The 16,633-nt window shown below is 49.2% G+C and overlaps 1 protein-coding gene across 1 annotated transcript in view; it reads left to right on the forward strand.

The window, feature by feature from the left end:
- The window catches only part of LOC111151125 (leucine rich repeat containing G protein-coupled receptor 6), a 116,354-nt gene that overhangs the window by 82,472 nt on the left and 17,249 nt on the right, over positions 1-16,633 (forward strand). Inside the window, exon 7 of the mRNA XM_022508913.1 lies at positions 15,074-15,142. Coding sequence (XP_022364621.1) covers positions 15,074-15,142 — 69 coding nt within the window. The remainder of the gene's footprint in view (positions 1-15,073; positions 15,143-16,633) is intronic.

Here is a 16,633-nt window from a genome sequence, read left to right on the forward strand (position 1 = left end):
CCCCCACCCCCCAGCATTTGCTGGGGGAGCCTGCCGGGGCAGCCAGATGTGAAAAGGGGGAGGAGTGGCCGGGAGAATAAAAGGAGAAAGAAAGATAGTGAAACCTTTTAATTGTTGCATAATTGGCACACTTTGCAGCCTCAGTTATTACTTTGGAGCTTTTCATGTGAGTGTCTTCATTGGAAGGGTATTTGTCCCTCGGGCCCCATAAATCTCTGCCACTTAGACCTCTCTCATCTCCGCAGCAGGGGAAGATCAAACCCCCCTAGCCGGAGCTGCGGTTTGGCTCTGTCTGCAGGCTTCTTTGGGGGGAAAGCGGCTCCCAGTCCTTCCACCTGGGGAGGAGGGGCCAGGTACGGGCCGGCGCATGCGTGGTCACACAGCCATCCCCTACCGCACGCCGCGGGTGATGCACATGCACAGTGCACGCGCCACCACGTGCCCGTGCGGCTCGGGCCCTCCACTTTCTTCACCGCACAGTGCAGCACTCCCACCTCACACCTCCGCACAGCACACAGATACCTGGTGTAAACATGCCCAGGGCAACACGGTCTCGCCTATGCTCTCTGCTCTGGAGGTCAGGCCGCCTGGGTCCCACCCCTGGTTCCAATTCTGCAAGCTGGGTCAGCCAGGGCAAGAAGCCACACCTCTGTGAGCCTCGATGCCCCTGTCTGCACAATGGGCTGCCTCCAAGCCCGAGGAGTGAGTGAGATAAACGGGCCCTGTATTCTCATTTATTCCAAAAGAACCAAGCTGATCCAAGTGATTTGGGCAGGGCCCAGGGTCTGGGTGAGCAGAGCAAAGCATGCGGACTCCACAGGCCCCAGGCAAAAGCCTTACTGCAAAAGGAGAAGCTCTGGGACCTGGATCCCATTTTTCCTGATGCCTTCATCATCATTCCCGACCTTGCCAAGAAATCCTAGCGGGTGGGAGACAGGATGAACTCTGTCCTGCCCCCACAGCTCCTTTCTGCTTCCACAGTGAGGATGTCCCACCCCTGCTGGGAATTTCAGAATCAGAGAAGAGCCAGCCCTGAACCCTTGAAATACCTTTTTCTTCTACTTTCCAGATCAGACCAAATCCAGAGATTTGGGACGAGTTGCTCAGATTTCTGCAGTTTGTAAGTGATGGTAAACCACTAGAATCCAAACCTCTTGCTTCCTAATACATTGCTCCACATAACCCTAGCTGCTGTGAGGTCAGATTAATTACAGGACTTCCCAGACTGAGAAATAAGAGAAAGCATGACCAGGAACAGTTCTGGGAAGGTTCTCCCAGGAGATCCCAGGGACTTGAAACCAGGCCCTCGTGCCCTTAGGTCAGTTGCCTGGAGATCCATGCTCAGAGGCCACAGGATGCTAGTCAGGGGCTGTCACGTCATGATCCTTGAATCCCCAGCCATACCTACCAATAAAATCTGTGCTAAATACGTACATATATATACATACATACATACATACATACAGCCTGGCAAATGCAATTACAGCCCACAGGCCCGCCCCCACTCCCTAGATCTGGGAATCTGATGTCTGTATCTTAGATAGAACTCAGAGGGGCAAGGCCTAGGAAGGATCTGGGGACAACGTGCCTCTCTGCCCTTATTCCTAGGCAACGATATCTGGGCCCTGTTAGAACCTCATTGAACATATCAGACCCTATTGGAGCTCCTGTGCTGGCTAGACCTTTCTGCCTTTGGAGGGGAACTTGGGGTCATAGTAGGAACAGAAACCTCCTGTACAGATCAGCACCAGCATTCAAGGGTCTGGGAGGAGAGAAGAGCAAAGCAGGAACTTACAGAATTCTGCCTTATAATATAAGATCGTGCATCCCATGGAAACCTCCTTTGGTGCCAGATGCCCCAGTGGCTGCAAAGTGTTCCTCTGTCTCCATGTCATTGAAACCACCCCCACCAACAGATTTTGCTCTAACTTGGTCCTGAGAGGATCTGGCCACCTCTCAGCCCTGGGCCTGATGATCAGCCTTTGGCCTGGGCGGAACAACCAGACAGGTCTCCACTGGAGGCTTTTCCAGGGCTCGGGGACATTCTAGAGTCGAACAAGGACTGGACTAGAGTTAGAACACCTGCTTTGAGATCCACATGCCACCAGCATGTGATCTGTGCAAGTCCCCTGACCTCTCAGGAGACTCAGTTGCCATCAGAGAAAATGGGGATGATATTTTACCATTCATAAGCAGTATTTACAGTGCCTGGAACACTGTACGTGCTTCATTTATGTTGATGTTCTCTTTCTTGTCCTCCCCTTTAATGCTGGACAGACAGCAATGTGCCACCCCCCCAAATTAACTAATTAAATAACTTTTCTTTCTTTCCTTTCTTCCTTCCTTCTTTCCTTCCTGTCTTTCTCCCTCCCTCTCTTTCTCCCCCTCTCTTCCTCCTCCTCCTTCATTTGACCTTGGGTCTTAGGGTGGCAGGGAGGGTATTGCCCAGAGGTGTCCCTTCGTAGCAGTCCACGGGTGACTCATCCCCTCTAGAGGGTGGATAGAAGTTCCCAGGAGTCAGGGCATGGCTACTATATAGTTTCCTATGGCTGCTCTAACAAATCACCACAAATTTTGTGGCTTAAAAACAAAACCCAGAAATGTATTCTCCCACAGTTCTGGAAGAGGCCAGGAGTCCAAAATCCAGGTGCTGGCAGGGTTGGTTCCTTGTGGAAGTTTGAGGCAGAATCTGTTCCAGGCCTCCCTCTCACTTTTGGTGGCTGCTGGCAACCCTTGGCATTCCTTGGCTTACAGATGCCTCTGTCCCTCCAGACTCTGCCTCTGTCCTCACATGGCCTTCTCCTTGTTTCTTCTTATAAGGACACTTGTCATTGGATTTAGGGCCATCCTGTTCATCCAGAATGATCATACTCGAAGATCCTTACATCGACAAAGGCGCTTTTCCCCAATAAAGTCATAGTCACAGGTTCTAGGGCTTAGGACTGGGACATATTTTTGAGGGAGCTACAGTTCAGTCCACCGCAGCTACCTCTGAGGCCGGGCCCTCTTGGGCAAAAGCATGGGTAGGGCAGAGGTTCAGATGAATCTTGTCAATTTTCTTTCTTTCTTTTTTTTAAAAGATTTTATTTATTTATTTGACAGACAGAGATCACAAGTAGGCAGAGAAGCAGGCAGAGAGAGAGAGGAAGGGAAGCAGGCTCCCTGCTGAGCAGAGAGCCCGATGTGGGGCTTGATCCCAGGGCCCTGAGACCATGACCTGAGCCGAAGGCAGAGGCTTAACCCACTGAGCCACCCAGGCACCCCTCAAGTTTCTTTCTAATCTTAAAACACTGCTGATCATCCCACGATAATTCCCTGCAGTTAAGAGAATCAAAAATAGTTTTGTAAAGGCTGTTGCACCTCAGAGCTCCCTTATCCCCACGCCCACCCCGCCCGGCAAACACTTGTTGAGGAAAACAAGGCAGGAATTATGCATCCTTTGTGTTAGAGGTGAGGAAACTGAGGCAGAGAGGGTTTGACTCACTCATTTCATTAAAAGCCGGGACTTGAACCTGAGTTTCTCTGTCCTTGGCACAGCTTCAGCCCATCAGACCACACTGCTTCTCCAGGCTAACCCTGTAAGAACCAAGGACCTCTTTCCTTGCCAGTTCTTAATCATCTTACATTTGTGGGTTTATTAGCTGCAAATTTGTGGGGTTTTGTGGCTTATAGAGGAATTTATTGTTCCATATAAAACTTTTTTTCTGGCTTTCCCCGCAGAAGCACTAATGACTTCTCAGAGGCAGAAAATCGAGCTGCCCAGTGAATTTATGTCGTGTTCTCATACTGTGACATGTTATCATTGGTTCTTCCCGGTACCACGTTCCCATGCCCATCACCCTCGTGCTTGGGGTGACCAAGGTCACCATTCTTGTCACTGGCAATGGGGCCAAAGCTTCTACTCTCAACTTCTGCTGCTCCCACAGGCACCCTGGCCAGCTGGTTTGCAGTTGGGGGATGGGGAATAGGAGTTTAAGGGGGCGGGTGGAGAGTGGGGCGCTGGTGGCACCGTGTTGGAACCACTTAGCAACAGGTTCTCTGGTAGACACCATGGAGAGGAAACAAGTTCAGGGCTGGCCCTTAATATCTGTGGGAAGGAGGAGCTGGTAAGAATGAATAATTACCAGGGGTACCTGGGAGGCTCAGTCAGTTAAGCGTCTGACCTTTGATTTCAGCTCAGGTCATGATCTCAGGGTCGTGAGGTGGAGCCTCATGTTGGGCTCAGCACTTCGTGGGGAATCTGCTTGGGATTCTCTCCCTCTGCCCTTCCCCCTGCTCTCTTTCTTGCAAATAAGTAAATAAATAAATAAATCTTTTTTTTTTAAAGAAACAATAATTACCACTCTCTTTTCTGTTTCTTTGGATTTGCTCATTCCATAAACATTTATTGAGCTGATAGTATGTGCCAGGCTGTCACATGAGCACTAGGGAAGCACTTATGAACAAGAAAATTGCGGCCCCTGCTATCACAGAGACTAAGGGTTCTAGATCAGGAGTCCTGACTTCTTTTTAACTTATTACTCATGTACTATTACCAGCATTCTGACCTCATCACCCTAGCTCCCCAGAATCTGACTACTCACCCTTCGACTGCTACCGTGCCGGCCCAAGCCAACACCCTTCTCTCACGTGGTCCTTCTGCCTTCATCCTTACAATCTCTTTTCAACACAACAGCCAGAAGGATTCTTTTAAAATACAAATTAGATCATTCAAAACCCTCCGGTGACTCCCCAACATCCTCTGGAAAGAAGCCAAAGTTCTACAAAGTTCTGGACAAAAGCCTACAGGTTCCACAAGGTCTCAGGTGATGTGAGACCCTGCTACCTCTCTGGTCTCACCCCTTCCTCAATCTACTCCAGTCACAGTGGCTTCCTTGGATATACCAGATGGACATGCTCCTGTCTCAGGACCTTTGCACTGACTCTTTCTTTGTCTGGAATGTTCTTCCTACAGTTATCCACATCTTTCAGGTCTTTTCCCACATGATACCTTTTTAGCTAGGTCCTTTCTGATCACTATTTTGCGACATTTCCTATTACTCTCCATCTTCTTTTACTACTTGATTTTCTCTATGGAGCTCACCAATCTGATACCCATTTTATCTATCTATCTATCTATTTAGGTTGTTTGTTAGTTGTCTCCCTCCTCTCCATGAGGGTTTTTTTTTTTAACTTTATTTATTTGTTTGACAGAGAGAGAGAACACAGCAGGGGGAGCGGCAGGCAGAGGGACAGGGAGAAGCAGGTTTCCCACCAAGTAGAGAGCCCAATGTGGGACTTGATCCCAGGATCCTGGGATCACGACCTGAGCCGAAGGCAGACCCTTAACCGACTGAGCCACCCAGACACCCACTCCATGAGTTTTGTAGCCCCTGACATTGTGCCTGGCACGGGGAAGGTACTCAATAAATACTTGTTGAATATATTAATGGGTTTATGGCCTTTGGCAAGTCCCTGTTCCTCTCTGAGCTTCAGTTTCTTCACCTGTGCTGTGAGGGCAGTGGATTCCCCAGTCTGTAGGGTTCAGCCTGGCTCTGGTCATCCATACTTAGTGCGGTGTGAAGTCTCCAGCCCAAACCCAGAGAAACAGATGGAGAAACAGAAGCCCCGAACATGGGCTGAACCCACTGGGATGGTCCCTTATCCTTGCCATAGGGATCGGTCACCCCCTTTATTCCCCATAAGCCCTGTGGTTGAAGCCCAGGACCCTGACATTAGACCAGTGAACTGAAGTCACTAGCACAAATCCTCAGGCCGCATCCTGCTTGGACCAGGGCAGTCTCAAAGCTGTCAGGTCATTGGGCGCCTGGGTGGCTCAGTGGGTTAAAGACTCTGCCTTCGGCTCAGGTCATGATCCCAGGATCCTGGGATCAAGTCCCTCATCGGGCTCTCTGCTCGGCGGGGAGCCTGCTTCCCCCCACCCCTCTGCCTGCCTCTCTGCCTACTTGTGATCTCTCTGTCAAATAAATAAATAAATAAAATCTTAAAAAAAAAAAAAAGCTGTCAGGTCCCCTGCCTTAATGGGCCCGTGACCTCCAGGTGAGGGGCGTGCGGCCCCAGGGTCCACCCACATCTAGAGGATGCAGTTCCGTTGTACCATTCCTCCATGTGGCTAGGACTTTTCTGGGGAGAGTGGTGAGAACATGAAATATCCACGTGCCTGGTTTACACGTGGGAGAAGTCTTTGGTGGAATATGGCAATCGTCTTTGGAAGACGATTACGCATGGTCTTCCAGCTGACAGGACACGGGCTAAGGGAGGAAGGAAAGGGGGTGCTCGAGCTCAGGGTGAGGAACTGTTCCTTAATCTTCCGAGCAGCCCCACTGTGGCGCCCCGGACACCCAGCCTGGACAGTGGACCCTGCTATTTGCATGGTCCAGGCGGAAACTGGACTCCCGTCCACTTGGAATCTCATGGAGGAGTCCCGCTCGGGAGCAGATTGGACTGTTCCATGCCTCCCTTCCAGGGCTGGGCTTCTCTGATCCCAGGTGCTTCATGAAGGTGCGGCAGCAAGTGATGGCAGGGGCCGGGGGCCGGCAACTTTCATTCCAACTGGGGCTGCTATGGCTTCGGGTATTTTCTCAGTTTTCTTTCTGGCAGGGAAGTGAGTGTGGGTGGCGGGAGGTTAGGAGGAAGGTGTGTCTGTGTCTCTCAATAGAAACTGAGGACAATTTTACTAATTGCTGCATTTATTAATGGGTGGCCTTTTATGTAGGTTGTTTAGAAGGTAAAACAATGCTGTTAGTCATAAAGTCTTTGTTGGTTCCTGGCTTGCCAGGTCATCTGCCCCGAAGCATGCGGAGTCAGATGGAGATAAAGGCTCAGTCTGCAAGACGGGAAGAGCAATTAAGCCACGGATTTGTTGCCCGTCTTTGTTACAGGCCTTTGGGAGATAAAAATGGCTCAGAGTTTACAATCAGGAACGTCTGTGTTTTGTGTTTCACACGGGGGAGCTAGGCTCACCTGCATTCCTCCATGTGCCCTTATCTGTGATCTGATTTAAGAAACACAAATATTAGCCTTGAGAATAAAAGTGTAAGCGGAAGACCAATTAATTATATTAATCCTCCTTTATTGTTGTGAAGAGTAGAGAGACCAACTTGTGTGTCTGCTGTTGCAGTGTCTGATGAATAGAAGCATCTGTTCTGGTGTCTCGTGTCTAGTAAAAGGAAGAGAGGGAAAGAATTGGCATTGTTTGTTTTTTTCTTTTCTTTTCTTTCTTTCTTTCTTTGTCAGAGAGAGAGCACAAGCAGGGGGAGTGGCAGGCAGAGGGGGAAGCAGGCTCCACACTGAGCAGAGAGCCCGATGTGGGACTTGATCCCAGGACCCCGGGGATCATGACCTGAGCTGAAGGCAGACCTTTAACCGACGAGCCACCCACGCATCACGAATCAGAATTATTTGAATAACTACTTTGTGCAGGCTCTGGACCTGGTGAACAGAGCAGCCTTATGTAATGGGCATTCCTAATGTATAGATGAGGAACAGACCGACCAAAGTTAAGTGCCTGCTTCAAGGTGATCCTGTTGGTACACAGAGGACAAAGCTCTTTCTACTCTAAAACTGGTAACACACAAATGGACATCTAGCCTTGTAACCAACAGGCTTTGACAGCATGGTGGCATCCAAAGAGACTGCCACAGGAGTTTCTTCCCCTGGGGGGAAGCCTGGTCCTCCCCTTCCATTTATCCTCCTTCCCAGTCTCCCTAAAATCTTTTTTCTCAGCCCTGCTACTTGGAGCCTAGCTGGGATGCACCTCTGGGTGGTCTATAGAAAAGATATTAAACCAAGAGCCAACAGGCCGAACTTCAAATCCAGGCTGTGGGATTTGCCGTGATTTACCTCCTCTCTCTGAGCCTCCATGTCCTTATCAATAAAAAGAAGACTCTGGACAAAATGACACTTAAATCCTGCTGTCTCTGCTCGAAGGCCACGGTGAGGCTCCCCAGAGAGCTCAGGAGTTGGCCATTTCTGCGCAGCCAGATGGGAAGGAGAAAATTGGGGATGTGGATCCTTGAACAGCTTGGGGCTTGGGTCACCTCTTTAGCTACTTTTATGGAGGGTGTGGGTCTACCATCAGTTTTGATTAGGTTTGCCTGGAAGCGGCTGAGCAGATGAAGGGGGCTATTAGCCGTGGACAGCTGCAGCCTCTGGACTGAATTCTGGCTGGAACTGAAAATGGTTTTTCTTTAACCTCAGCCCTTCCCTGCCTGCTCCCAGCTCCTGGGAACAGCATACAGAACAATGAACTCTTCCTGGGCTTCTGGCTGATTCCGGACTATTAAAGATAAAAGACTATAAAGCCATGGATGAGTTGTCTAGCTGAAGTTTAGGGCATCCTACACCGCCCTGCAATGCAGGAGTCAGACCAAATGAGCTTGTGCCAGGAAAGGTCCTTCCTGCGATGTGATTGCCAAGAGGCTGCATGATAGCTTCTAATCCCAAGGGGCTGAAACAGTGCCCGAATGCGGCCAGCCACAAAGGCCAAAGCAGCCTCCATCTCCAGGCCTTGACAATATGGTCATCCTTGACAATGACTATTCACATATGTGGCCCTGTGCCTGGGCTTCAGGAGACCCAAAGGGAACCCACGTGCTTCTTGATGGCAATAAGCTTCCTGTCTCATGGGGAAGACACTACGTACGCAGATAAGCCCATGCTGGACTCAAGCTGCCTGGGCTTCAGTCCTGGCTCTTCCGTCCTGTGCCCAGATTGCCTCTCTCTGTGCCTCAGTCTCTCACATGCAAAATGAAGAAGGTAGTAGTATCTACCTCAAAGCGTTGGCACGGGAAAGAAATGAATTAATATCTTTATATAAATCACCCAGAATCGTGACTGTTCCATAGTAATTACTATCATTATTATCATCATTATTACCACCACTGCCATTATTACCAGTCTAATGGTAAGCATGTTTCTGGAGAAAACATCAGAAAAGCATCAAGAGAGTAAGTGATTCATTCTGACTGCAGGCATGGGGTAAGGTGTGCAAAGGAAGGGGTATTGACTTCAAAGGGGGCTAGGATTTCGACAGCTAAGTGGGGGAAGGGGGAAGGGTGTCCCAGGCTGCGAGCATATGAGGGGCACCAGGAAGCACCCAAGGCTGGGAAGATGCGTGGGGGCGAGATGGTAGATGGAGCTGAAGGTTGCATATGGCATCACAGCCCACTGAGAAACTTGAGCTTTGTGCTGTAAGTAATGAGGAGGCCTTTTCAGATTTCTCAGCAGGAGAGTGACACAGGCAGCCTGGCGTTTTAAAACGGTCTTTCTGGCAGATGTGTAGCAGCTAAGAGTGTGGACTCTGGACTCACACTGCCAGGGTTCAAATCCTGGCTGCGATGCTGACTGAATTAGTTAAGGTAGGCTAAATTGTGTGGTCAATAGGCCAAAACATGTATGACAGTTCAAACATAGTAGAAGTTTATTTCTGGATCATATAACAGTCTGAAGTGGGTATTTCTTCTTGGCAAATGGCCCTCCTCCATGTGGTGACTAGGAAACCAGGGACCTGCCTTCTTAGGATCTCACCATCCCCATAGCCTCACTGTGTTTGGTATCTAGCTAGTGGAAGGGTAGAGAGACCATGGAGAGACCATGGAGACAGCCTGGCTATTTAAAAATCCCTGACTCCTAGTTGGGGTAACTGGGTGATGGGCACTAAGGAGGGCATGTGACAGAATGAGCACTGGGTGTTGTACATGGCTGATCAACCACTGAACTCTACCTCTGAAACTAACAATACACTATATGTTAATTAATTGAATTTGAATAAAATAAAAATTTTTTAAAAATTTTAAAAAGTAAAAATCCTGCACTAAATGTGGGATAGATCACTTCCGCCCACCTCCCATGGGAGAGCACACCTACCACGAAGAAGGCTGGAAAATACTCTAGTCCCATTCCTGGCTGTTCCTGCCATTACTCCAGGATGGCAATGTCCAACAGAACTTTATGTGATGAGGGAAATGTTCTAACTCTGGGCTTCCAATACGGTAGCCACTTGCCCCATGATATTTTGAGCCCTTGAAGTATCCCTAGTGAAACTGAGAGCTGAACTTTGAATCATACTAACTTGTAATTAATTTACATTTAAACAGCTACACATGGCTGGTGGCTATGGTATTGGGTTGTGGGGCTGTAGAGAAAGGAGTGGATTTCGGTGGAGAGATAGTGGTTTCTGGCACAGCAGTTTAATGGCTGTGTGATTGGGCAACATATTTAACATCTCTGTGTCTGACTTTCCTCAACTGTAAAATGGGTATGATAGTGATATCTACCTCTTGGGCTGTCATGAGGGTTATGAGATCATTCAGGCATAGCACTAAGTGCCCGGCACATAACCAGCGCTCAACCAAGGTTATCCTGTGGATGACTTGGAGGCGGGGACTCCGGTTAGTCCTGGAGTTATGCCACGTCTCCACAAAGCCCTCCTGGTCTTCCCAACTCTGTGTGATCTCTGAAGGTTCGGCATCTGCCACGTCATGCCAAGGCCACTCATCTGATTGTCTCGCGCATTTGTCCTGACTGGGCTGTTTCTCGCCCATCTCTCCACCTTCCACTTTCCCCAGAAGAATTCTCTGCATATTTTGAGCAGGTAACAAACATCCATTGCACTGAATTGAATCCATCAAGGGCAGAGAGAGTCGCAAAGACGTGTTCCCTGGACAGTTAGAACCCGAAGTCACATCTACCGGGCCCCAAATGTAGCAGGGCTTTGCTACTTACCCAGGTCATTGAATGTGTGTAGGTGTCCAAACGGGAACATTCAGGCCACCCCCCCCCCCCCGGTGTGTAGTTTGCAGTATTTCTTTTAACATTTGCACAGTTTTTATTCTCCACATTACTCTACACACACACACACACACACACAAGGCCATTTAGTTCACATGCCTTTTACTCTGTGTCTTTTCCCACTGTCTGGAAGGCCATTCCTGGCAGAATTCCTGTCCAGAAGCTGCCAAGGAAGACTGGAACTACTCAGTTTGGCTTCCTGGACATGAGTCCAGTGACCTGTAGAAGGGGTTGGTGATAGCAAAATCACATGGGACCTGTCCCTTAGCCCTGGGGCCCTGCGCAAGCCTCACAGTGCCCCTCAGGATTCTCTAAGTGCCTCAGAGTCTTAAGGATGTTCTGCCAAATATTCTAGATACTCTTAAGAGTCCATTAATGCTTTTCATCAATCAATTTATCTAGACTGTCTCATGTATTCATTCAACAAATATTTGTTGAGCCACTGTTCTATGCCAGTATTTTGGTGTTTAGAAAATGAAACAGAGTTTCCGTTTTCAAGGAACTTTCATTTCTAGTAGGGTGGGAAGAAAATAGACACATATATATCAGCTCTCAGTATGTCCTATGAGAAAAAGGAAAGCAGAATCTCTCATTGTCTACTGCTACATAACAGATCAGCTCAAAACATCAGGGCCTTTCTCATACCTCTGTGGATTGGGACCTTTGGGACCTTTGCTGTTGGAACCTTCCCCTGGGCTCACTCATGAGGCCGCAGTTGGCCAGAGGTTCAACGACAGCTAAAGGCTCTGAGAAGCTTCATTCACAAGTCCAAGAGGGCAGCCTTGGTGCTGGCTGTTAGCCGGTCCTCCCCACATGGCTCCTCCATGGGGGGCTAGCCCTGGCTTCCTTGCGTGGTGGCAGGAGTGTTCCAAAGGAAGGCGCAGGCTGTGAGGCCTCTCGTGACTTAGGACCAGCTCACACCGTGGCCTCTCTGACTCATTCTGTAGAATGAGACTGTCAGGGCCAGTTCCAAGCCAGCCCCGTCTCAGGAGTGGGGAGGTAGAGGCCACTCCTTGATTGGAGAAGCCACAAAGGATTTGTGCCACCTTTTCTTCTCCAGCTTTATTGACATGTCACTGACATACTGTGTAAGTTGAAGGCATACAGGCTCCTGATCTCATACACATGTATTGCAATAGGAGAAGACGTGTGACCACTTTCAGTCTACCACACAGGGTAAGGGAACGCAAGTGATGCTGTGTTAAATAGAGCGGTCAGACGAGTTCTCTCATGAGGTGCTCTTTGGGTAAAGACCTGAATGAAGTAGGGGCATAAGCCATGCAAACCGCTACAGTGTTGCAGGCAGATGGAAGGGCAAGCTAAAGCTCTGAGTTCGGGCAGCTGCAATTCTTTGCATTTTATGATAATACCACAATATGAAGGCTTTAAGAGAAAGTGCTCTCCTGTTACTTACCCAGCTCTCCCTGTGCAACGGTAGAGAATTCCTGAAAGGGCTGAGCAGAGTTAAAAGGGGGACCCTTGATTTGGAGACACCGAGATGTGAGGGTGAATCCTTTATAAAATCTAAGACCAGACATAGCCCCTCTGAGAGGATCAAGTTCTGAGTCATTGGAGGGATAGGTGTAGGATTCACAAAGGAACGGGGCAGAGCAGAGCAAAGTGGGAGGGTTTATGCTGTAATTAGCCAAGATCACCATGGGAGTCTGAGTGTAATCGGGTAATTAGTGTGTTTTGGGGGGGTAAGGGAGGTGAGGGAGTGCAATTACCTGGCTCACCGGCTGCCAGACGGTTGTCACTGCTCTTCTGACCCTTGGGCCGGGTTCCTGGCTCTACCTGTGGACTATTAAGTGTAATGACCTTGTCATGTAGGGGAACCTGTCATTATCTCTGTGTTAACATAGTATTTACCCATAGAATCTGCCAAGTCACTCTGTGATTAAAGGGCCTTGGCATGGTCCCCTGCCCTGGCATTGGATAGTCCTCTCATGAGCGTGGTCAGGGCAGGGAGGGCTGGAAAAGACTGAGAGAAGTTGGGCTGGGGTCATCCTGGGGGCGGTCAAGAGGGACACTGTACCTGAGACTGTACCACAGACTTTGGCCACGGGAATCCTGAGACGCCGAGTCAACCCTCGCACAATCAGGCACATTTCCACATGGAGCTAACTCATTAGCCACTGAGGGAAACAAAAGTCAACTTTAAAATCTTGAAGGTTAAAAAAATATTAATGAAAAAAAAATGAAATCTTGAAGGTTGAGGGACATCTGGCTGGCTCAGTCAGAGGAACATACAATTCCTGATCTCAGGGTTATGGGTTCGAGCCCCACATTGTGTATAGAGATTACTTGAAATTAAAAATCTTTTTAAAAAAGTAAAAAGTTTTTGGGGCGCCTGGGTGGCTCAGTGGGTTAAGCCGCTGCCTTCGGCTCAGGTCATGATCCCAGGTCCTGGGTTCAAGCCCCACATCGGGCTTTCTGCTCAGCAGGGAGCCTGCTTCCTCCTCTCTCTCTGCCTGCCTCTCTGCCTACTTGTGATTTCTCTCTGTCAAATAAATAAATAAAATCTTTAAAAAAAAGGGGATTTCAGAAAACTTACATACTTAGCCCCTGTCCTCAAAGACTTCATAATCTTATTTGCAAATGGAGTATGCATCCTCTTGATAAGACAACAGAGTATGGGTTAAGAGCAAAATGTGGGGGCGCCTGGGTGGCTCAATTGTTAAGCATCTGCCTTGGGCTCAGGTCATGATCCCAGGGTCCTGGTTCAAGCCCCACATCGGGCTTTCTGCTCAGCAGGGAGCCTGCTTCCTCCTCTCTCTCTGCCTGCCTCTCTGCCTACTTGTGATTTCTCTCTGTCAAATAAATAAATAAAATCTTTAAAAAAAAAATAAAAATAAAAATAAAAAAGTAAAAAGTTTTTAAAAATCTTGAAGATTGATGATCTCTTCTGAAGTCTCTCTAATAGGAAGGGTAGGGGAGAGAATCCCATCATATAATGTAGAGCAAAACTCGCAGAACGTCTTCTGCAGCTCTTGCTTCCTACTCCCCACTTCCCTTGCACTGTCTTCCCCACAATGCAAGCAAACATCCCTCTCTTTCATCAGGGTCCCCCCTGCCTTTGGAGCTCCTTTGTCACAGGCAGCTCCAAATCTTCTCTAATGAAAATCCGATTGGCCCTTGGTCTCATGCCTTGCTCCTCTCTCCCATTACCCTGTCATTGCCATAAGGGCACAAACCCAGAAGACCACTTAAGAGGGTAGAAGGAGCAAACCTGTGATCACGTATGGGCCAACAGTCTGGGCGCTGATGCCTGAACAACACTGTGCCAAGCGTCCTCCTGCATATACCTTCACACCCAGGGCTAGTTTTTTCTGTAGGATGAATTCCTGGACTTGGGGTGACTAGGTATGAATCTTTGAATCTGAAAAGATACTGTTGAATTATGTCTAAGAGATGATGCACATTTAATCTCCGGCGAATCATGTATTAGAATGCATGTTTCCCTGCTCCCTTTCCAACGTGGGTTGCTCCCACTTTCTCTTTTAAGATTTTATTTATTTATTTGAGAGAAGAGAGAGAGTACGAGCGGGAGGAGGGGCAGAGGGAGAGGGAAAAGCAGACTGTCCGCCGAGCAAGAAGCTGCTGCCACCGGTCTCAATCCCAGGACCTGAGCTGAAGTCAGACGCTTCACCGACCCAGGCATCCCTAGTTGCCACTACTTTCATTGCCTCCATTGTTTGCTGATTGTATGTGTGACACATGTTCATTGTAAAAAAAAAAAAAAATAATAAATAAAAAAAAAAATCAGGAAATGAAGAAAAACTAAGAGAAATAAAAGCTAGCTGTCCTGCCACCACCCAAAGATAAAAAGCGTTGGTCTTTCTGAGAGACGGCAGAGGCCACAGCTAGCCAAAGTAATCACCTGATGGAACCTTCTGGAATCCCTAGTGCTGGTAACAAGGTGGTAAAGATGGCCTCATTCTCTTCTCTGTCCCTTCCCCAGCCACTGATGTCTCCAGAGGCTTGAGGTATTTTCCTCAGCCAGTGGGGACTATTCTGAAGGAGTCCATTCCAGGTATCCATATCCCTCATGGGTCTCCTGAAAACAATTCCACTGCCAGGAAGCCTTCAAGCCTGAGGATTTGTGGAGTAGGAATGGAATACGAACATTCCAAAAATGTGTTTCCAGGCACTGACAGCTGGATCTGACAAATTGGAAAACGCATCTCTCCGGCCAGTCCCAGAGCCAAGTTTGTGTTTCTCGGGGGCCCTGACATGCCCTGTTAAGCCACCCGTCTAATGACGGCTCTGCTTTCCATTCCAGAGACCTGAACTATAATGAGCTGCAGGAGTTCCCTGTCGCCATCCGGACGCTGGGCAGACTGCAGGAACTGTAAGCTCTTCTGCTGCTTTCTGGGGGTGTCCTCTTCTCTCTTCTCCCAGGGGCAGGGGCTGAAGCCGCCGGTCCTGGGCTTCCCTCACATCCTCCTATCCTGTGGTCCTTGTGGGAACCGTAGCCGCGTGCCCTCCCCGGCCCCCCGTGCGGGTCTGAATAGTCACAGACCTCCTTAGTTTGGCACGGAGCGTTTCCAAATGGGTGCCATCAGCAGAAATGGCTGTGGGCTCTTCCAGCCTGGAGGGACACATGGCACACGACACCTCTCGGTCGCTGGGCCCAGCACTGCCCCCACCTGGGTTGGGGTGTGTCCAGAGACAAATGAGGAGAGGAGCTGGGGGCTGGGTAGCGGGGTCACTGCTCCAGCACCTGATTCCAGGGAGGAGATGAGAAACCGGCTGTGGCTCCTCGCAGACACCACTTCTTGTTACTCGGTTTTAGCACCAACTGTGCGAAGCACTATGCTCCCTGCTAAAAACAATCCGGGAGTCAGATAGTCCTGGGCTGTCCCTAGGGATCTTTTAGGTCTGTCAGGGAGCAGGACAGAGCAGCTTCGGGTGGGTATATAATTCCAGCTCTAATGGAACAGTAGTAGCTAAAATGACTGGAAATCCAGAGTGACTTGGAAAGAACACTGTGGACGAACACATCTGAGATTAGCCTTACAGGATGGATGGGATTTAGGTGGCCGTGGCAGGGGAGGGGAGGAGGTGTTTCAGACAGAAGAACGGAGTAGGCAGGCGGAGATTGGAAGTTGCATGGGCAGAGAGATGACTGCAGGAGAGGCCAGCCTTACTGGGGAAGAGGCTCTTGGCAAACAGTAGGAGATCTATTGTTAGTAAAGTGGGACCAGATTAAGGGAGCCTGACATTTCTTTTCTTTTTTCTTTTTTTAAGATTTTATTTATTTGACAGAGAAAGACACAGAGAGGGAACACAAGCAGGGGGAGTGGGATAGGGAGAAGCAGGCTTCTGGCTGAGCAGGAGCCCTATGTGGGGCTCAATCCCAGGACCCTGGGATCATGACCTGAGCCGAAGGCAGACGCTGGACGACTGAGCCACCCAGGCATCCCGAGCCTGATATTTCTGAGCAGCGCCCCACACTTTTAAGTAGCCTCGTATCTTTACTCAAACTACCACCTGAGACCTTCAGGACCAACCCCATGCCACCCACCATTCCCACCCCATGCGAGGTTGGAAGGTGTAAATGCCAGATGTGTGTAGCTGAGAAGGAGCAACTGGACCACCTCGGGGGGAAGGGTCGGGGTGAGAAACTACTGGAAGTCCTCCTCTGCCGATGAATCGCCAATGCGTATAAGAGTGTGCGTGTGTATGTGTGTGTCTGTCTGCCTGCCTGCCTGTCTGTCTGTCTGTCTCTGTATCTCTCTGTTTATTGAGAGAAGGCTGCTTGAGGACAGGCCTCTAAACTTCTAAATCTCTCAGAGCTTAGCTTAGCTCAGCATTAGGCACAAAGGAGGAGTCCAAGAAC

The sequence above is a fragment of the Enhydra lutris genome, unplaced genomic scaffold (assembly GCF_002288905.1).
Source record: "Enhydra lutris kenyoni isolate GAN:26980312 unplaced genomic scaffold, ASM228890v2 scaffoldscaffold25, whole genome shotgun sequence".
Classification (NCBI taxonomy): Eukaryota; Metazoa; Chordata; class Mammalia; order Carnivora; family Mustelidae; genus Enhydra; species Enhydra lutris.